Below are 21,630 nucleotides of genomic sequence, written 5' to 3'. Positions count from 1 at the left end.
GCTTGTCCACAGCCTGTGTTCACCCCAGGGTGCACAGGGCAGGGTGCTGTCTAGATACCAGGACAGAGAGGCTCCTGAAAAAAAGGGTGGGTCTAGGCTCCACAACCAGTGGAGAAATGCCCTGGGCGGATGAGGGGCTCCAGCCTGTGTGTGCACCCATGCTCTGACCCACGGCAGCACCAGCTGCCCCCATGGGGCTGACCACACACCGGGCCGGGTGGCTGCACTCACTTGCCCTGGTCCGGGGTCCGCTGCAGCATGGAGGACACCTTCAGCAGGGTGCTGTGGTCCCGGAGCTGGGCCAGCACCTTGAGCAGCAGCACAATGGAGCGGTTCATGTGCCAGGCAAAGCTGCCCGGCCGGTCGATCTCGTCCACGGGGATCCGCCAGATGCCCTGTGAAATGGACAGAGGCGGGCGTGTGAGGTGGGCTGCTGCAACTGGAGCCTGCCATGATACCACAGGGGACTCTGCCCAATCCAGGGTGCCTCGGACCCCTCTTGCTATCCCAAGGGAAGTGGGAGCATGGTCACCCCCATCTACTTCCCTCCACGGATGGTGGCAAAGAATACACGCATTATTCTGCACTCTCCTCTTCTGAATGGCTGCAAGGTATGTGTTTACTTGTTCTGTTCCCTACAGGAAGCACACAGGCTGTGTCGCCTCAGTTAAATGCAACCAGTGGGAGAAGTCTAGTGCCTCTGCGCCTCTGCACAGGTGCTGACTCAGCCATGAGACCAATTCCTAGAGCTGAACTGATGGGTCAAAAGGTGGCCAACGTGAACTTCTGGCAGCTGCTGCTGGCCAGACACGCTCAAGCCTGGGCCCCACCCGTGTGCATTCCCTCCAGCGGCACCCAGAGAATGGAGGGCTGGGCTGAAAATGACCTGCAGCTTGCTGGATGCCCAGGTTTCCTTGAACCCGCCTTTGTGCAGTGTATGCTGTGGCCAGGACCCCCTCCTCCACTTCTCAGCCATCCAACCTCACTGTCTGAAGGCTGCGCTGGAGCAGGGCCAGCTCTAAGGATACCTGCCACGGTCTCCCTCAGCCCGTGCTTAGCCCACCCCTACACCTGGCACCCTGCTCATCGGCAGCTCCATGTCTGGTTCCCTGTGGCATCCCCACACCCAGCATGGTATCTGAGACACACTCGGGTCCAGTCCAGGCATAGTGAAGGAAAGGATGACCAAGGGAGTGAATTATAAGTGAACAGAAGCTCATACCTTCTGAGCAGGCCTGAGGCTGCAGGACCTGGACATTAGGATTTATGTCTCTGGGGCAGGACTTTGGGGACCTGGAAGGAGCAGGCAGGCTCACATGTGGCTTCCTGAAGCCAACACCCTAGAGAAATTCCTGCCCAGACCAGGGCTGTGGGCAATGCTGCCTCCTGCACCCGGGGCCCACAGAAGGGTACCCAGGGAGTGCCCTTCCCAGGGCTCTATTCCCGTGGGTGCTCAGTGACTAACTCCCGGCTCCAGCAGTCCCGGGAAGAAAACCAGGGCACCTCCAGCCCTGAGCCACTTAAGCAAGAGAGGAGCCTAAAACCTGCAACTCCAAGCCCCCAGAGCCTCCACACTGGGTCACTGGGCTCACACCGGGCGCAGAGAACTGCTCCCCCCACCCCCTGAGCAGGCCGGGGCACTGTGTGAAGGCTGGCAACTACTCTTTATCCCAGGCAGTACCAAATAAGGCACCAGCTGCCTCCCGGCCTAGACAAAACCAGGAGGCTGAGGCCACCCACATCTAGGGCACTGATACCAACGCTGTATCTTCCCACTGGGCACAGGTGGCTTCTGCAGCAGCTCAGGAAAAGCTGCCACTTGAGAGGACGAGGGGCAGCTTTGGACAGCTGTCTGGCCAGTGTGGCCCTGACACTGTACCCCAGATGTGTGGCAGGGGCTGGGAGGTGCCCTCTCTGTTGTCCACCAGACCCACCAGGCTGAAGAAGAGCTTGGTTCTTTCTCCCGAGGCACTGCAGACGTCACCATGCTCTGCATCACAGGCTGACACAGCTATGTCATCATGACATTGTGACATCTCTATGTCACAGAGATGAGGAGCAACTCCCTCAGGGTCACACAGCATGAGAGGCAGTCCCACAGTTGGCCCCTCACCACCACCACAGCTCTGAGCACAGGCTGGACCAGCCAACCAGCTCAGAAGGAAGCCTCCATCGCCTGCTCTGGCCCTTCACCCCTGGCCCCCAGCTCCTTCCTGCACCTAACAGGAGAGGGGGAGAGTTGGAAGCACAGTCCCACCACATGCCATGACATTGCAGGTGTGCACCAGAGCCGGCCCAGGGTCAAGCCAGAGATCTGGGTGTGACCCCACTGCTCCCGGATCTCACTCTTCCTTAGGGCACAGAGGGGCATGCTCTGCTCTGCACCCTCAACCCACAAGGGTCCAGGATGACCCTGGATTTCACTGAATGCCTCCCTCTTCCCTGGCAAAACCTCTGAAGACTCAAAGAACAATCAGCGGTCACTCCTCCCAGTGCACCTTGATCCGGGCTCAGAAGGTCTCTCCCAGCTGCCTGATGAGCAGCTAAGGGTGGAAGGTCCCCTGCTCTCCTTGGGGAAGCCACTGGGGAGGATGACTGGAAGACTCACACTTCTTCCTTCAAATCGTGTTTGGGGGTGGCTGTGTGAGGACAGAGTGAGGACTTTTCTGGCCCCTCCCCTGGGAAAGGGGCCCTGTTCCTCCCATGTCACCTCTGCCAGGGACTCGGGGTGAGCCTGGCTGTGAGGTGGGCAGAAGCAAGTTCACGGGGGCCTCAGACATGGCGCCAAAGCCTCAGGAGGCTCCAGGCACTTGGGGTGCTTGGGCCCCAATGCCTGGCCCCACAACACACCTGGTGGGCACCAGCTTCAGCCTGTACATCTCAGGAGCTTACCACCTCTGGAGGTGGCCCGTTTCATCCTTGGTAGATTGTTAGAAAAGGTTTCTTCACACTGTGCTGGATCCCCAGGCTGTCCCCACACCCCTGCCCCTCCCTGGCACCCAAGCCTGCACCTTATGCCCCTAACATTCCTACTCCGGCTCGAGCCTCATCTTGCCTCTTTCTTCGACTCTTGCTCCCCATTCGTCCACCCGGCCTGGGCCAGGACAAGTTAAGAAAAGGATGGTGTGGCCGCATCCCTCACTGCTTATATCCTTGACAAGGCAGCTCCTTTATCTACCTCAGCGGAAACCTAAGCCTCACTGGCCTTTGCCCCATCCCTGGACTCGGGACGCTCACCATGCCCCCTCATAGAGCCGTGAATTTTACCCTTCTCGCTTTTTCAGGCGCCCTCTCACTTCCTCTGCCCAGCCAGTTTTCCTGTGTCCTCCCAAGCCTGGCTGTGAGGTCATCTCCTCTCTGAAGCCCTCCTGGCTTGCTGCCCTCCTAAGCCTCTGCCAGGACCACTTGGGGGCAGCCCCTCAGATGGTCAGGGGGTGGTGGGCCGGTGGCTAGGAATGTGTCCTAAGTGGCGGCAGGTGTGCTTCAGCTCCAGGTCCCCAGGGGCCCGACACAAAGCTGGCAGAAGCAAGGGGCCCAGTTTGAGAAGGGCTTCCTGCTCGCAGAGAAGCCCAGCTCACCCACCTCCCTACCAGTCCCTCACCCTGGAGATTTTCCAGGCTAAGTGGGAAACAATTCTGCTCCCAGGGAAATGAATGCCCTTCAGAGCTCTGGGTGTGCACATGAGCCCTGCACTGGGGGGTGGGGGTGGGGGTGGGGGTGGGGGGTGGCGGCACACCTCCTTGCCAAAAGGCAATGATGGCGAGTCAGCAACACGCTCCCTGAGGGCTGGCAGGACTTTGGGCTGCTCAGGGGCATATCCGGCCAAGCTCCTGGTGGGGCAAGAGCTAGCTCTCCTCTCTCCCCTGAAAAAGAAGGGGCTGAGAAAGCAATGCTAGAGGTAAAACACATTTGGCCCTCTGCAGGGTGGACCAGGTGGCCACAGCAGACTTGGCAGAAGGTGGGGGGGTGTGGATAGGGCCCCTGCAGAGAGGGGATCCCAAATTCCCGCTCTTGCTCCCAAGTTCTGGAATCAAAGACACAGGGCATTTACCTGTTTGGTGTCTCTTTTGGAGAAGGGATGGGATGTGCCAAAACGGGCCAGTGAGCATGCTGAGGAAACCACTCTGGAGGGCCCACCAAGCCACCCCCTGAAGTGGGCCAGCCTGGGACTGTGAGGGTAGGTAGCCTGGCACCAGTGGTAGCCACCAGCAAGCAGATGAAGGCGGGGGCTGAAGCAAGGCAATGCCTCAGATGAGACGCCTTCTGGATGCACAGCGATGGGGGGGGGGGGGGTCTGCCTACCACCCGCTCCCTGTCACGCCATGGCGCCGCTGGCCTGCCTGTCTCACCCTCTGGGACCGCCCTCCCCACCCCTGCCGTTCCTCCTGCACCCGGCTCCTGATTCCCGGGATGCTGCTTCCAGCCGGCACTGATGAATCCAGTGGCATCTGAGTTACACAATCATGGACATTTTCAAGCACACTCAGCTGGCTGAAACTGCTTATTGTGGAGGTGGGAACCGGAGGCCCACTGAGGGGCAGCGAGCGCCCAGCCACGCTGCTGGATGGTAGCCAAGCCCGGAGTGCATGTGGATTCCCTCCTCACGTCTGGGGCCAGTGGGCCACTTTCCACCGGAGCCACTCTGCACCGGCTAGGCACATCTGTGGGGATCACTCTGGGAGGAGACGAGGGTTCCTATGCTCAGGAGCCAGACTCCCAAACAGCTTTCGGCCAATCCCTGAGGACAGACAGAGGGACGGGGCTCTGGATGCACCCCCTGAGGATAGGTCTACTTTGTACCACACGTTTCAGAGCATGGTTTGGATCCTTTTACATGAGGGTTCTCTGTTAACCCATTCCTTTCCAGATATGCGCACACAGCCGTAACATACCGCCAGCTATTTCGGAAAGGAAGACCAAACACATCAGGCAGAGTCCACGGAAAATCAGGAGGGAACTACAGGCACCATAAGCCCTGGGGAGGTTCCTGCAGACATGCAGCTAGCCTCCAGGGACAGCTGGCCCGAGGGCGTGGAGCCACCAGGCAGAGTCTTAAGCTGGCAGGGTGGCAAGCAAGCCAAGGCTCTGCCTTCTGCCTGAGCAGGCAGCACTGGGCTTCTGTGTTTGCAGCCAGAGCCCCCACGATACCAGCAGCCCCAAGACAAGTGGAACACTTCCCACCCCGCTACAGAGGGGAAGAAGACAAAGCACACCCCCACGTACTGCCCCTCAGGGAACGACAGCCTTGCCAGGCTGTGCCTAGGGAGGGCTATGAAGCCCCTAAGAGAACCGGGGAGCTCCCAGGGAGGGGAATGCACTGGGAAAGGGATGTCTGCACACTGGCGGAAGGGGCACAGTCAGGCTCCACCTGCAGCAGCAGAGGCCACAAGCACAGGCTTCAGGAAGGGTACAGGGGATGTGCCAGGAGGCATCTGAGAGGGAGGAAGAGGGGATCTGATAAGAAGGGAGTGGGCAGCAGTGCCCGAGAAGAGGGGAGGCCGGCACTTGGGGGCTGAAGGACAGGCCAAAACAGGATCGCAGATGAGCGAGTGGCACGAGTGGGAGCCAGGGGCAGCAGGGGCCCCATGAGGAGGATCTGGAATGGGGCTCACCTGTGAGGCAGGAAGGCAACACTGGTGCCAGGCGGGGCCTGGGGGGGGGCACGACTCAGGGCCCCTCCTGCTTCTCCCCTGTGCCCTCCCCAGCTGCCCTCCTGTCCTGCAGTTCTGGCTGCACCCCAAGACTCCCCTCCGCCAGAGTGCAGGCACACCCAATTCCTGGCTGGGATGGTGCATGCTTGGAGAGCTGTGGGCAGTTGGGGGCATACAGCAGCAGCCTCAGAGCACTCAGAAACATTGGGACTGTGCTCAAAGCTCCACCTATGTGCATCTCCTCGGGAGCATCTCAGCCGACCCCCAACCCATCCAAGTGGTTCCAGGCTCCTGGCTGGCAGATGAGGTCACTGAGACAGACTATAACTACCTGAATAATTCATGGAGCCCCAGACTCTGTGCTGAGTGCTTGAGACAAGTTACCAAACCCTCCCTGTAGCCATGAGACTTGGGCATCTTCCTACTGCTCTTAAGGAAAGAGAGCTTCGGAAACTGAGCCCCACACTGGAGCAAACCTGGAGGTTCATGGAGGGTGGGGCTGGCTGGCATGGTTGGAGCCCTTGGAGACCAGGGAAGCTTTCCCACGGGAGCTGAGAGCTGGGTCGGTGGAAGGGGTGGGGTGCTGCCGGGCCAACCGGTGCCCTTGCCCATGAACACACTGTCCACTCACAAAGGGGGTTAGAAAGCAGGGCGAGGCTGGTGTCTGAGCAGGAAGGCCACGAGGCCTTGGCTTCTGGTCACCAAAATCTTGGCAGGTGGCACCTCAGGGATGGATAGCAGATGCCCCTGCTGGCATGGAGCACACTCCTGGCTGCCAGGCTAAGGTCGTGCTCAGTCCTAAGGCTCATGATGTCTCCAGCACACTGGAGTCTGGGGGAAGCTTCTTCCTAGAGGGGCAGAGACTCCTCTCTCCCCAGATTCCCCATCAGCTGGCCAGCCCACACCTCCCTAACCGCCTCAGTGTGGGCCAGAAGGTCTTGCCCATTCAGGCTCCTGGACCCCTGGCTCCCTGCACACCTGCAGGGCTACCAGCACAGCCTCTTCACCTGGCTCAGGGCCAATGCTGAGCTTGGCGGCCCCAAACGGCAGGTTTTGATTCTCACAGTAGCCCCAACTACCCTGTGCGAGGCCACCGTTCAGGCCGTTCTCAATGGTATGCCCCGAGGTCGTTCTGGGGATCCCAGATGCACCTGCCACCTTCACGGACCCCACCTTTCAGTAATGGCTCTCCCTGGGGCTTCCTGCACTCTAAGGGCACAGGCAAAGGCCCCCCAGGAAAACAAGTGGCCTGGAGATGCCAAGGCAGAGAAGGAGGCAGGTGGGAGATGTGCCTGACTAGGCACTGCTCCATCTGAGCCGCACTCAGACCCAGGGCAAAGGCTTGTCACTGTGTGGATGAAGCTCAGGCCATAGGGACCGGATGGAGACTCTGATTCATCCCAAACGCACACTGGCAGGGACTGTTCGAGTATGTAATCGACGCACCCCTCATTTTCTAGAGGGAAGAACTGAGTTTGAACAGCCTGCCCAAGGCTACCCAGTGACCTGGTATGGGACCAGACTCAGGAACCAGACTCTCCTTCAGGTCCTCTCTGAATGCTTACAAAGGTACAAAAGATCATCAACGTGATCTGTGATTTACAGACTAGAAACAGAAACACAGAACTAAGCAGTGACACCAAATCACTTCAGTTTTGAGCCAGGGCCTTTGAAGACCTGAGAACGCCGCCCCCCCCCTCCCCCCCCCCCCCCCGAGAGGGCAGATTGGGACTGGAGTGCCCACTGGCAGAGGGATGGGGAGTGAGTGTCCTGCACCAGTACTTCTGAATGTCTCAGAGATTTCATAATCTAGTCTCTTGAGCCCCTGTTTGGGGCATGGCCTCCAGCCTCGGTCTTCCACAACTTGGCCGGGCTCCTCTCGTTGTCCCCTGCTGCCCTACCCATAGGACTCAGATGTCCCTTCCCCGCTCTGCTATTACTGGGGTCATGCCCAGCCAGGGCACCCAGTGAGGCTCAGGTAGGAGGATAGAGGAGAATGTAGCCACCCCTGGGAGCACCCGAAAGGCCACAAAGGAGCTGGGCTTGGGTGCGCTGGGGAGGAACTAAAAGGGGAAAAGCGGTCAGATGCCAAGAGCACTGTGAGAGACCTAGGGGTGCTCAGTCCGCTGAGCAGGCGGGCAGCTGGGCAGGCGGTGTCTGCGACACACAGTGGGCCCTCTCCAGCTCACCCAACGCTGCTTCACCCAGAGGGGCCCACGTCTGCCTGGGGCCTTCTCAGGCCTCCCCTACCTGACCAGGAGTTGCTAACAGAGTGGTTAGAAGGGCTGACCTAGCTCTTGAAGTCAATAGCCAGTCCCAAGGACCTGAATCCTAGCCTGCCCCATCATGGCCTCCCAGATGCTGAGCTGCCCAGGGTGGCTCTGGCTCACTGGCACGTCAGGCCCCTTGAACAGAACCTGGCCTCCTGGGTGGAAGGAAAGCCCTTCCACAGGAGAGTCAAACTAGGCAGACAGGGACGTAGGCCCATGGGGCCTGCCCGAGGAGTCTCCAGAAAAGGAATGTTCCAGGTCAAAGCCATAAACCCTGGCCTCCAAGTGTCCTCAACCGCAGTGTAGCCCTAGGGTGGCTCTGAGTGAGTCCCCAGCATGAGCCAAGGCCTGAACAGACTCTGGAGAGTCTATGCCCCAGATGAATCCCCTCTGGGTGCTGGGGAGGCCCACCTCAGAAGTTGCTCCAGAGTGGCCCCTGGGTCTGCCAGGGCAGATGAGCCCGGCAACTGCGCAGTAAGCGAAGTACATCCCAGGAACCAGGAATCACATGGATGGGTCAGGCACACCCACCAGAGGGGTCCCCTGCTAATGGGACAAATAGACACATGTGCATCTAGGGTGAAGGGAGAGAAGAAAGGCTGGTACAAGGAGTAATGGGCTGAGAAAGTAAGGACTTCAGGGATGGGGTGTTCAGGGAAAGCCAGAGAAGAGCCAAGAAGGTGCAGGAACCAGAGGAGGAGGAGCCTCTGCCAAGTGGAGTTGAAATGGGCAGCCCCTGAGGGTCGACCTTATCACCTGGAGTGTTCCGTGCAGGAGAACAAGAGGGGCAGCAGCAGGGCCTGGGTGTCTGACCTATGACAGGAGGCGGGTACAGGGGGAGCAAGCAGTCCATCATCCTGGGCCTTCCCAGTCCCAAGCTAGCCCCATGTACCACAGTATGACAGGTGAACAGGCCTCCCAGGGCTGCTCTGCCCCAACATTTCTATTCACAGAAAACATAGTGCTGTGAGCACCCAGCACCCAAGGGAGAACCCGTTCCCTGGGCAGAGGGATTCCTGCAGCAGCACCCCCCGCCCTCCCACAGCATGGGTGCAGTGGTGACTCATCGCTCCAAACAGGCGAGGGCGGGCAGCCTGCTGGCATCCTATTCCCAGGAGCAGCGGGCTTGGGGCTGTGGGAGCAGCCTGCTTCCAGCCGAGGACCAGCTTCCATGCGGGTGATTGGAACCCCTCAGTAGGGAGGGGTGCTGGGGTAGATTAGAGCCTCTCCCCCCAGAGAAACAGAAAAATATTCCAGCGTCCAGCCTCAGCGAGGCAGCCCGACCCCCAAGCTAAGCCAGGATGGAATCTGGACTGTAGGCCCTCAGGTCGGGAGCAGCCTTGGGAAGAATACCAGCATTCTCCAAAGTCTCAGGGAGACCTCTGTCACCAGCATACCCATATGAGCCTCCCAAACAGCAAGACTACTTGGAGAGAGCATGTAGAGCTGCGCTAGGTGCCTGGGAGCCCTGGGGGGCCAATGGTACCCAGAGGTGCCTGTCCACCTTCTACAACATGGGGTTTCACTTAGAGCTCACAGGGAGAGACTCGTCCCAGGGCACACAGCCAACAGGGAGCTGAAACTACAGCAAAACTCAGACAACTCTACTCTTCTCACTCCACCCCGTGTCCCCAAGTAAGGCGAGCATCACAGACAGAGCCAGGCTGGCAGGGCAGCACCTCTCCCATAGCTAGTCCAGATAGCTCCATCTCCTTCAGGAGCCACCCTCCTCAGGAGTTCTGAGGCCTTTGGGGCCAGGACTCCCCATCTTCTTGATGCCTTGAAGACCTAAGGGCCCTGTCCCTCCCACAGCACTTGTAACCACTGTCCTGCTCCAGGCCTAAGGTTGGCAGCGCAGCCAGAGGTAGGTGAGGTTGAACAGCACCCGCCTTCCCCCCCCCCCCCCCCATTCCCTCCCCTCGGCTTCCACTGCAGACCCATCAGGGCCGGCTCTCTGGCCGCAGGGTTGTACAAAACCGCCAGGGGCGCCGTTGCCCTCCACCCAACCAGCGGTCCTGGCTGGGCTCCCGAGGGCAAGGGATTCCCCGCGCCATCCACAGGTAATGAGTCCCCAGCACAGGCAGGGGCTGGGGAAGCCTGCAATTTGCTTGCAGCTGGTGCCCGCCTGCTTCCAGCCTCTTCTACCAAATGAGACGTCGCACACTGGGTCCCCAGAACTGCCAGGCTGTCCCTCCCCTCCCCCTCCCGGAGAAAAGCAGAAACAACAAACAACTAAGTGCGTGGGGGAACCCAGCCTGACAACTCCACCGCGGCCCCGCCTGCGTGTGCCGCACCCCCGCCCCGCACCCCTCGACACCCTCCCTCTCATTCTGCCTCGGGGCAAGGTCCTGGCCCGGCTCAGGGCTCCGAGCAGGCTAGGCGCTCTCAAACCGCCGGCACCATCCTCCCGCCCCCGCACAACAGCTATTTATAGCTGGGGAAGCACCGCGCCCGAGCGCCGCTGCCCACCCGGCCGGCCCGCTCACCATCCCCGGGAGCGGCCCTGCGCTGCTCCTCCTGGGCGCCGCCCGCCGCGAAGTTGCTCGGGCCGGCGGCGGGAGAGCGGCTTTGGCTTTCGCTTTCGCGCGGTGCAGCGCAGAGCAGCGCACACCCCGGCGCGCCAGCTGGAGGCCCCGGGCTGGGTCGGGCTGGGCTCGCCCGGGGCTCGCTGCGCGGGCTTCTCCCCCGGCGGCGCGGGTACGGGTGCGGGCTCCGCCGGTGCCCGCCGCCCGCCTCCGTGCGCCGCCGTCCCGGCCCGCCCGGCCGCCCACCTGACGCTGTGCAGGGCGCCGGCCCGGGGGCATGGGAGCGCCGCGGCCCCGCCGCCGGCCGACTTCCTCCGCAGCGGCGCCCGGGAAACCACGGCCCGCGGGCTTCCTGCTGCGCCTAGCGGGCTGGGGGCCGGGGCGGGGGGTGGCCGCCGGAGCCGACCTGGGAAGGGCTGAGCAAAAGCTTCGGAAAGCGGGGAGCCGGCGGGCAGAGGAGAGGCGGTCGCGGCCCAGGCCCCCGCCCCCCGGCCCCGGTCAAGTTCCTACCCGCCGGCTCCGCCGTGGCATCTGTGCAGCGGAGCTAGGGCGGGCGCCGGGCCATGGCCGCGGAGGCTCGTTCGCTCGTGGCGGGCCGGGGCGGGGCGGGCAGAGCCGGACGGGGCGCGGGCACTCGCTCCCTCGCTTGGCCTGGAAGCGGGCCCAGCAGCACAACTGACTTTTGCCGGCCAATCCTCGCAGGTTCCCTGGCCCGGTGCGCGCCGGCGGTGGTGGACTGCCCACCCAGCGTGGGGTGCAGCCCTCACCGCGGGGGGAGGGGGGCTGTGGGTCTCAAAGGCCCCGGACCAAGCGGTGTAGAGGCGGCAGGGAGTGCGGAGGGCCGTGGCAGCCTTCACCCCGCACGCGGTCGCTATGTGAATGGCGCCCCCTGGAGTTGTGCCAGGCGAAGGCCCTGTGGAGGGCAGAGGAGTGGGTGTGTGGGGACACGCAGCTACACTGAGCTGTCCTTGCCGATCCAATGGGGCAGTGAGAGGTGGAGTAAAGACTTTCCCAGTAACATTCTCAGGGAGAAGGGCAGAACAGAGATGCCATGGCAGTCCCCCAGCGGCCTTTACAGCTGGCAGGGGCCTCATCTTCCAGTTGGGTTGTAAGGCTGAGCCAGGAGAAGGCCCTGGGTCAAGGCGGTGGGAGTGTCGAGGCTAGACAGAAGCAGGGTAGGTTCAGGATCCCCTCTCAGACTCTGAATTCCAAGAAGGGCAGTAGCATGCCTCCCTCTCAGCACAGGGCAACCTGGAAGGGGGACTGTGCTCATCCTACAGATGAGGAATGGGAGCAGAGGGAAGAGCCTCACCCAAGAACATACCACATGCCCCCAGGGCCCACAGCTCCAGTGTGCACACAGCACTGTGGGGCATGCTGCTCCAGGGCTGTCCACCAGCTACCAGCTGCTTCTCCCGTCCCAGGTGAGGAGAGGTCAAGCAAAGGAGGGGATAGTGGATGACAAGATGCTGCGTCAAGCCCTGGCCTGCCACCAGCACTCCCCCCCACCCAGCTCCTCTCTCACCACCTCAGCCCCACGAGCTCCTCACTTCCTCCTCCCTCCCCCCACACCCAGAAGCTTCAGATCCACCTGGCCCCCATCCTGGTGACACTTGTCCCGGTGCCATCTCCCTGAGCCGGCTTGTTTCCACCCATCCTACATTCAGGCTAGCTCCTGAGCGCTAGTGTTCTCTGTCCTGCTACGTGACCCTGCCAGGTATCTGTAGTCCCTGCAGGCTCGGAGCCAACCTTACCCCTTCAGCCAAGGGGATGTTGCACTCTGCCCTCCGTCCCTCCCTCCTGGGGATGGGGGACACAGAGGCAATGTCTGGCACCCCCCGGGGGACTACTACTCCCTGCCAGGCCCTGGGAGAACCAGGTTTCTGTTCTCGGGGTCACTCGCCTGCAAGGAGACAAGCAGCACAAGCCACCCCAAGGCTATGTGAGGACGGGGGTCTCCTGACCGAGTGCTCACCACAGGTCGAGCCTCAGACAAGGAGTTCTAAACCCACATGCCACTGGAATCACAATAGCCCTTCACCATCTACATGCATATCATCATTTGACACTCACATGTGGGGACAGGTTCAGAGAGGTTGGGCACTGGTTCAGAGTCATAAAGCAGTAAGGTCAGTATGGCCAGGACCTGCTCCCTTGGCCTGGCTGGCTCTGGAGCTGGTTGACTCCTCCTGGCTGTACAGAAGCCTGGAGCAGACAAGTGACACTTGTGCCTTGCACAGCTCATGACCTCACTTCATACTTTATCCACTTCCTGTTAAGATCGAGTCAGACCAAAGGAGGCTGAGAACATGGGTTCATCACACCTAGGCCAGGAAGAAACTGTTGAGTACGTAGTTCTCTGGAAACCGGCCCTTGTGGTGCTCTCAGGAGCACACTGAGGCCCGGGGTGGGTGAGGGGTTGTATACCAGGCCCCTTGCCAAGTCTCTGGAGAGAGACTAGGGCAGCCTGGAAGGGGGACTGTGCTCATTCTACAGATGAGGAATGGGCTCAGAGGGGAGAGCCTTGGGGCAATGTGTGCTCCCCATGATCTCCAGCTTCCTCGGCCCTGCCCTGGGCACCCCACAGTACCCAGCATCCCAAGCCCTGGATTGTGCAAGCCCTCTCCAGAGCCCCATGAGATGGGCATTGCCATCTGTAGCTGACAGGCCATGGCACTGAGGCCTAGAACAGGAAAGTGGGGGTTGCCCTCCCTGACCCCCCAGGAGGAAGCACCCCCAGGAGGAAGCACTCCTGGGTACATCAGAAGCTCTGTGGGGTTCCATGTGAGAATACTGTTAAAGCGACCCTAGCGAGCCTACACCAGATCCTCAAGAATTCTTTGCACCCAAAAGAGCCTTGTGCCCCTTCTGGGACTTATCAGTACCCTATGCAGGAGAGCGCCATGAGTCCTAATTGCTCACAAGGCACCTGGACATGCAGCACACAGGCCTCTGACTGCTGTCCGGGCGAGATGGCAGCTCATCCACCTCAGGGCCACCCCTGAAAGCTCACCAGAGAACCAAGCGGTGAGCACTCTGTCAGCCTTGGGGGCCCAGGAGGCCATGCTCACCCACAGTATGGCAGGAGCCCCCAGGGAGCAGGGAGAGGCTGGTCTAACCTGTGGGCTGGCTGCTCTGGTCAATCCTGGGGATTGGAGTGCCCCTGTCACCTGCCTGGGTGTTGAAGGGCATGCCCCAGCCTGTCCCTGGAGAAGGACTGATGTTAGAAGTGGACACACTGGCCCCGGGCTGCACATGGGCCCAAGTGTCCTCAGCCTCAGGGCAGGAGGAGCCCCATACCATCAGGGTGCCTCGTTGCCTTTCCAAGGGATGTCTGACCTTAAATCTCCAGAGCAAATTTTGACAATTGATCATAAGAAACTAAAAGTCCTGGGGATGTTGCCTGGTCACCACAGGGGCTTTCCCAGGCAGACCCTGGCTTTCCCCACTCCAGCTCCAGGATCGGTGGGCCACTGTGCAGGGGATGATGGTGGCGAGGGCCACAGGTAGGTGGCCCTGAGAGCTACCTCCCCACCACCAGCCCAAGGCCCCCGGTTTTAAGGGCCAAGTCTGGGAAGTGTGGACCCTTCATGTCCTTGGCTGCTGCCCACCCAGCAGCCCCTGGCAGCTAATGGTGAAGCAGGTGGGCCAGGGCTCCACCCTTTTTCATGTTGAGAAGTTGGGCAGGGGGAGGTGGGGGGTGGGGGCCAGTGATTCTCTTTGCAACCCCAATCCGGCCCTACCTCCCCACCCTTTGCTGGCTGGCCACATTTATTCTCTACACCACAGCCATTTCTAAAATGCAAACTGCCTGCTGCCCTTAGGTTAAAGGCCTGGCCTCCCCCGAAGCCCAGGGATGGTGACCAAAGCCAGAAGGAACTAGAGAAAGTGAAACTGAATAATTGTGGCCTTGTCTGTGTGCGTAGCCCCTGTCAGGAGCACGTGAGGTGAGGAGGAGGAGGGTGAGGAGGGTCAGAGGGCAAAGTCCGAACTGTCTCAAGGTGCCAGCATTGTGTGAGGAACAACAGAGGATGAACACTGGCCCACAGGGCAGACATTGTCATCCTGCGTTACCAAGTAGGAAGGAAGACATGCCGGGTACCTGGGCGTGGAACCCAGGCCAATGGGTGAATGTGTGTATGTCCATAAGCCTCTGTGTCAGCATGTCCTCGCCCTGGGGCAGACCAGCAGCAAAGGCAGACAGGACACTGTTCACCCTCTCCTGGACACTTTCCTGTCACCGCAGCAGTGCCGCCCCCTTAAGCAGTAACCACAGCCTTCCTTGGAAATAGGTGCTTGGCCTTTGGGTCACGAGGCCGGTGAGTGTGAGCACTCCCACAAATCCCACTACTAGCAGAGGTGGGTTCCGGGGCCAGTGAAGCCACGGCCTAGATCCCAGAGCTGGGCTGCTGCCCAAAGTGCTGCCGGTTGAGCTGCCCAGAGGGAACAGGTGGCCCTAGTGGCCCCTGCAGCCATCCCTTCTCAAGACTGGAGCCAACATGGACCCGTAGGTCACTCCTGGTTCCTTTCTGCTGGCTGTTACCTCAGTCCCCACTTGACCTAACCCCATCTTCCTCCTTGGCTGAGTCTAATGCTGCCTTTAGGTGGCAAGAATTCTCAGAGTTAACAGTCCCAGTCCTCAGCCTTGGAGTTTTGAGCTGCTAACTGGTTTGGAGGTACAAGTCTTACTACTGCTCAGCTGCCTCCCTGCTGTGGGACACCGGCTCTGCGTGAGGTGTGCCTGGGCGGCCGCTCTGCCAAGAGCATGCCAGCCCAAGACACTGGACCTTCCGGTCTCATGCTGGCCAGCTTCTTCTCCCCTCCTAGACAGCTAAGACAGCGAAATATGCTTCTCCTCCCCAGGTATACAGACCTCCAGCTACAACCCCACTTCATTCTCTCTCATATGCTAGAGCTTCTGGGTACCCAGAAATTCTTTAGACTGTGCTTTATGGCTACAAGGTATCTTTGACATCATTGAACCCAGCTGTTTTGCCTGTTTGACCACGAGTGAGGACACAGTGGTGGGGAACAGGGAAGGGACACGCCCAGGGAAACACAGCCCGGCTGCTCTGGGCAGCACTTGACGCAAGCATCCCTGTCCCTCGGGCTGTCTGCCTCGACAGACAGCCGTGCCCGTGCCACGAGCACCAGCACGTGGGCCTCTGGCATGTATACATTCCTGCCAGTGCCTTACTAAGAGGGAAATGGCCGCCTTGGGAGGGCCATGTCCACATCCCAGTCATCGCGAGGCCGCCATGGACGCCAGGGCTCTCACGGGCAGGCACTGCTGCAGCCGCAGTCTACATCAGCTCAGCCTACCTGGCACTTCCAGCCTGGGGATCAGGAGCAGAGCTGGCCACAGAGGGAGAGAACCGAGGACGAGGCCAAGGGACAGGGCAGCTTCCTGGGGAAGACACGCCAGCATCTGGGCCAGGTGCTGTTAGGGATCTCCCCGGATGGGAACATAGGAGAGATGGAGAGACAGGTTGGGGGGGGGGGGGGAGGTGGCTGGGACATCAGGGACAGCCAATAGGACCACGTGGAGGGGCCTCTATGGAGAGAGAAGGGGGAGAGAGGCAGGGCAGAGAAGGAGGCCAGCAGGCTATGAGGCCTCTCGGGGTAAGCTGGGTCTTGGGTGTGATTGATGGGGACCATGAGAGCCTCCTTGGAGTGAGATGGCGCTTACATTGGGCTCCTCTGAGTCCACCCCCACGTCAGGGCTGGGAATGAGAGCTGTGTCCAGGTTTCTAGAATCGCCCACTCTTTGGAGGACTGCTGAGCTGCTTCCGCTTCATCTCAGGAGGGAAGCCTGCATCCTAGAAAAGCCATGTCTGACATGCACACTGAGAAAACTAGGACAGTCTTATCTGTCGTCTGACCCCAGGTTCCTAATAAATGGCCTTTGTGGGCTTGGCAGTGGGGAAGGGAGGCAGCTCTGGCTCTTCTGGCTGGTCTGCTAAGTGAGGGGGCAGTATTAGGAACCTCAGTAGAGTGAGGTTCAAGCCATGAGTGGCTGTAGTGGCCTGGCGCCTGTCAGGTGTCTTCCCTGGGTAGCCCGACACAGGATCCTCATGCAGGGAGAGGCCCAGCTGAATGGGCACCAACCACAAGACAGAGGTGAGGTCCTAGGCACAGCTGGCACACCTCTGTGCACATTTGTGTTCCCAACCAAGCCCACCACTTCCTCCTGGTCAACGATGGCCACAAGCAGAAGCCCTTCACATCTTGTGTATAATAACTCAGAAGGTGAACCAACTCGTCCAGACTCACCCTGCAGAGCAGAGCTCAGTCTTCAGCCTACAGAGGTACTCCCAAAGCAGAACACATTTGAGATGTGACCAGAAGATGGGACCCAAGCGCAGCACCCCTCCCGTCCCCTCTCTAGAGCGATGTGCAAACTGTTATCGCAGGATGCTCCTGCTGGCCCATGGCAGAGGGTCTACGCTCAAACACAGCACTCTTCTATGAGCCGAGCCACACCAGGCTGCAGGGGACATGTGTCTAATTCCTCTGTGGCCAGGACCTACCCTCCTCCAGACTCCCCTCTGACACTCCACAGGGCTCTTTCTAGCCCTACTCCAACATTCTCTCTAACCTCTCTAGCCCCCAGACCCTTCTCCAGGCCTTTCCTCTACACTGCATAGCCCACTGCTCTGAGAGCTGCCCGCTTGACCACAGCACTGCTACCAGTACACCCATGGTGGGCACCCCACTACCACAGGACAGAGCCAGCCTGCTGACCATAGATACACATGGCCTTGAGGACAGGCCCAGTCACCCTCTCTACCCCTGTCTGCCTTGAGCCCCGTCAGGACCCTCACACCTCACACGCCTCCCTTAGTTCTCTCTCCTGAAATGCCTTCTCCCTGGTCTGACAATCTGAGCAACTTCCAGGTCAGTCCAGGCCTCCAAGAGCATTCCTGATTCCCTGTCCCCCTTCCACTCGCTGAGAGGCTGGTAGATACCCCTCTCCTGCACCCACGGCTGAGATTCACAAAATAGTATACTCTGGGTGCCTGGGCTAAGCGCTGGGGATGAAGCTGAAGGCAGTGGGCTCCTGTGCCCCGCTCGGCTATCTCCTGTCTCTCAGGAGAGGGGGCCTCACCTCCCACCCTTGGGGCCAGCCTTCCATTTCAAAGGCCTCCACAGCACCACCTCATTGGGTTTCCCACACCCCTGCAGCAGGGCCAGGTTCATTCCCCAACTGTGAGGAGCCTGGGCCTGAGCCTCAGCCAAAGCAAGGCATGGAGCCCAAGGCTAGCCCCCTTCCTCTAAGTAGATCCAGGTGGGTAGGGAATAAAGCCCAGCGCTGGCCTGATGGGGCAGAGGCGGCCAGGTCCCGACAGATGCTTCTGCTGCCTGGGGTTCCCGTGGCCAGTGCTGAGTGGGCCTCCCCTGCAGCCCAGAACTGGCCCTTACTTGTACTTGTCCTATGTGGGGAGCTGGAGGAGCGGGCTGTGGCTGGACAGAATCTGTTGAGTCTGTGCTGTCGCTGGGCACACAGTGATGGGCTGGAGTTCATGGGGAAGTTCCACCTGCTCTGACATACCCTAATTTTAGACTTCTTGTACATACTCAGAGACCAGCATTTAAAAATCTGTCTTTAATCAACCAAATTCCTATAGTTCCTTCAAGAGGCCTTCCCAATTGGTTCTGATGCATCTCACCTTCTCCTCCACTGACCCTAGTGAACCCTGTCACCCATGTGCCTTATGTCATCAGGGTCCCTTCCCCCACCTCCCTCCTTCTCCTGCAGGGACCCTTCTGGACCCTCTCTGGGTACAACTGCCCCAGGGTACATGGCAGGCAGTACCATTATAACCTCATGAGGCAGGTCTGGTCAGCCCCACTGTGCAGATGAAGAAACTGAGCCTTACCAAATCTGACTGGCTTGCCCAGGGCCACCCAGCTGTATGGGTGGAGCCAGGTTGGGAGCAGAGCCAGGGCCTGCCCTTGTGAGGGAGTCCTTGCTCCGCCCCCAGGGGTACTGGTGGCCACAGCCTGTCACCATGGAAACCAGGCAGGGACTCCTGGAGCTGGAGCTCTGGTTTGGATTTTAAACCCAATTCCGCTCTCTCAGAAGCAACTTGGTCAAACTTTCCAAAGAGGAACAGTGGAAAAGAAGGTGGGGGGGAGGAGGAGGAGGAGGAGGAGGAGGAGGAGGAGGAGGAGAAGGAGGAGGAGGAGGCGGTGGCAAATTTCCAAACTGAAGCCACCCCAGAAAGTAGGCCTGGCCACTGAGTTCGGGACACCTTGTCTGGGTTGGCAGAATGGTGGCAGGGCAGAGACCCCGCAGCCTCTCCTCTCCTGGGCTCCTGCCCCTCCTTCTTGGGAGCCTGGATAGGGCGGGGGGGGGGGGGTGGCGGCCAAAGCAGGTGGCACCCAGCCCTTCCTGTCCGCTAGAGAGGCTGTCCTTTCATGTTTCCCAGCGGGGCATGTGTGAGAGGGTTCTTTTGGAAAACAGGCTGGAAAACCACTGACCTCATCCACTGGCCCACCTTTGGAGATGGTGAAACTGAGGTCAGCAGGGGCCAGGACCAGGAAGTCAACAGCAAAACTATACTCTGAGGTCAGGGCACCATCCATCTGGTCCAGAATGGGGTACACAGGGCAGATGTGTGGATCAGGCCCAACTTGGACCAGGCATGTGGTACCCCCCATCCCAGCCATGCTTGAGCGCCCCCTGCCATCTACAAGCCCCAGCCACACCTGTAGCGGCTCCTGGCTTGAGGCACCCCCATACAAGGCAACCTCGCCATCATGCACAGAAGATGGCTAGGAATGTGACCTTCAACTCTGGGGCTCAAGAGCAGCCCGGGCCCCCAGAGAGCTTCAAGCAGCCCCGTGCTCACAAGAATCCATCATGAGCAAAACCTGGCAGCCTTATCATCAGATATGCTCTTGTGTGGAAACATCTCTGGGCCATGGGAGGTACTGTTTGAGCCCCTCACAGGGGTTCCTATGGCCTATGGCCAATGCCCATTGCCTCAGGAAATCCATCCCCCTGGCTTCCACTCGAGCTTGGGCTGCCTCAGATGGCCAAAGGCTGTGGGCAGCTCACCCCCGGACCCCCAAGTTCCCTCAAGGGAACCGATGACCTGCCTGAAGGGACACCCAGGAAGCCCTGGCGAGGAAGGGGAGGCAAACGGGCAGGGAGTAGATGCTAAAGGGCTGCTAAATGGGCACAGCTCTGGGGAGGGCAGGCAAAGGCAAGCACATACATCCTGCCCTTTCTTCTGTCCCCACACCTGTTGCAAGACCCCTTTGAGACCCTCAACTGCTCTCCGCCCCTGCCACCTCCCACATCTGGAATCCTCCCTGGTTGGATGATGCTACTACTTCCTGTTTTTATCATCTAGGTGGGTTTTTTTTTTTGGAAACAGAATAGGAATGTTCAATGGTGACAACAGCCCAGCAGTCACCAGTTGCGGCGAGGGCCAGGCAGAGCAGCCACATGCTCTGGTAGAGGTTAGGCCCAGAAAAGGCCACATCCAGGCTGCACAGGGCTACTCCTTGGGGCTCAGATATGTGGCCTGTGACCACCTCAACACAGGGGTGGCACCACAACACTCTTGAGTGTTAAGTGCTGGACACTCCCACCTCCCATCTCACAGACGAGGAGATGGGAGTCTGAGCGGTCATGTCCCACCCTGGTACTTCCACGCCCTGGCTCCGTCAGCGGGTAGGCTGGGTCCAGGGGGACAGCACCGTGGCAGGGAGCTAAGCCCTGGACTCATTCCCTACGCCACCACTCCCCGGCTCAGTGGCCCGGGGCTTGCCAGCTCTGATTCCTCATCTGCAAACAGGGTAACGCAGCACCCCTCCTTCCTGCAAGGTCTGGGATGGGGCCAGCTGCTTGGAGCCTAGCGAGCAGGATGAAATCCAGGGCGGAGGTGGGCAGTCATGTCTGCAGGCCCCCTCCTGTCTGCCCTGGGCCCCACGACCAACAGCACAGGCTCTGTTTGGGCTCTGACCTCAAACCTTGCCAGGCCAGGTGCAGGCTGGGTGTGGGTGGGTGTGGGTAGGGGCAGGGAGAGGTCTGAGCTCTCTGAAGCTAGGCTCCATGGGATGGGAATCCCAGGCTGAGGGATGCTGGGCCTGGGCTGTCACTGTTCTCAGCCTCAGCTTGCTCATGAGATGGGGATCATGGGGTTGCAGTGAAGAGTAATGAAGGAGGTGCCTTCCACCCCCGAGATTCTCTGCACCCATGGAAGCAAGCCCTGTGGCCTCCCTCCCCTCCCTGGCGGGGGCCCACTCACTGACATTTTTTCCCATCTCAGCTTAGGAGCCAGGTCATACCCACCAACTCGCCCCCACATCCTGAGGATGGGGCCTAGGGAGGGCCTGCCAGGGAGCCTCCTCATCTTCCTGGCCCTGAGATGGAGTGCCTACAGCCTCAACAGTCATAGCCCTCCCTCAGGCTCTCCCCTCGCTCCCAGCCAGCCTCAGGTCCTTGGTCTGAGTGGGCCACCTGCCCTGCTCTGCTCTCCAAAGCCTTGCCAAGGCCTCCTCCTAGAAGTGCACCTCTTCCTGCTGCCCTCAGCACAAGGGTGCTGCCCCTCCAGATGGCACTCCTGGGCCTGGGGCAGTGTCCTAAAGGGATAAAGCTAAAAGCTCGCTGCCCAAACTGAGACAGTTACATGCAGTGCCTCAGAAAGATGCGGCAGGGACACTTATTCAAGAGCAAGCCTCTAAAAAATAACTTGCAGTGGGAAAAGAAGTCCACACTGGAAAATGTTCTTCTCTTCAGGAATGTTAAACAGCAAGCTCCTGAGTGAGCACCCCCAGTGGCTGGGTGGAGGGGGCTGTGGGCTGAGGTCAGTTCTGGACATGTACACAATCACTGCCGGCCCCCTGGGCTGGCTGGAAACTCTGGAGTGGAAGCTGGACCGCAGGATGTGGGTCCCGGGCCTGGACTCCAGTCTGGGATCTGCCATTTGCTGGCTGTGTGGCCCATGGCAAGTCACAGCTGTGCCACCCGCAGGGGTCTCTGCACCCCTGCATGGGACCGGCACGGTGGGCAGTTGCGGGACTATCATGGTGTGTGAGATTACGAATGCCAAGGGCTTAAACACACCATCTCCCTCTGCCCAAGCGTCCCGGCACTGCCACAGCTATGTATCCATATCTGAAGATGGAAATGGTCTCCAATGGTCAGAAAAGACTGTACTCTGGGGGATG

The 21,630-nt window shown here is 59.9% G+C and overlaps 1 protein-coding gene across 7 annotated transcripts in view; it reads right to left on the bottom strand.

Moving 5' to 3' along the window:
* The window catches only part of CABIN1 (calcineurin binding protein 1), a 153,591-nt gene that overhangs the window by 13,918 nt on the left and 118,043 nt on the right, over positions 1–21,630 (bottom strand). For all 7 annotated transcript variants that reach the window (XM_043557875.1, XM_043557874.1, XM_043557876.1 and 4 more), the window contains one exon: positions 232–395. In XM_043557875.1, coding sequence (XP_043413810.1) covers positions 232–395 — 164 coding nt within the window. The remainder of the gene's footprint in view (positions 1–231; positions 396–21,630) is intronic.

The sequence above is a fragment of the Prionailurus bengalensis genome, chromosome D3 (assembly GCF_016509475.1).
Source record: "Prionailurus bengalensis isolate Pbe53 chromosome D3, Fcat_Pben_1.1_paternal_pri, whole genome shotgun sequence".
NCBI lineage: Eukaryota > Metazoa > Chordata > Mammalia > Carnivora > Felidae > Prionailurus > Prionailurus bengalensis.
The sequence above is the reverse complement of the archived record's forward strand: the minus strand, read 5'-3'. Positions and strand labels throughout refer to the sequence as shown.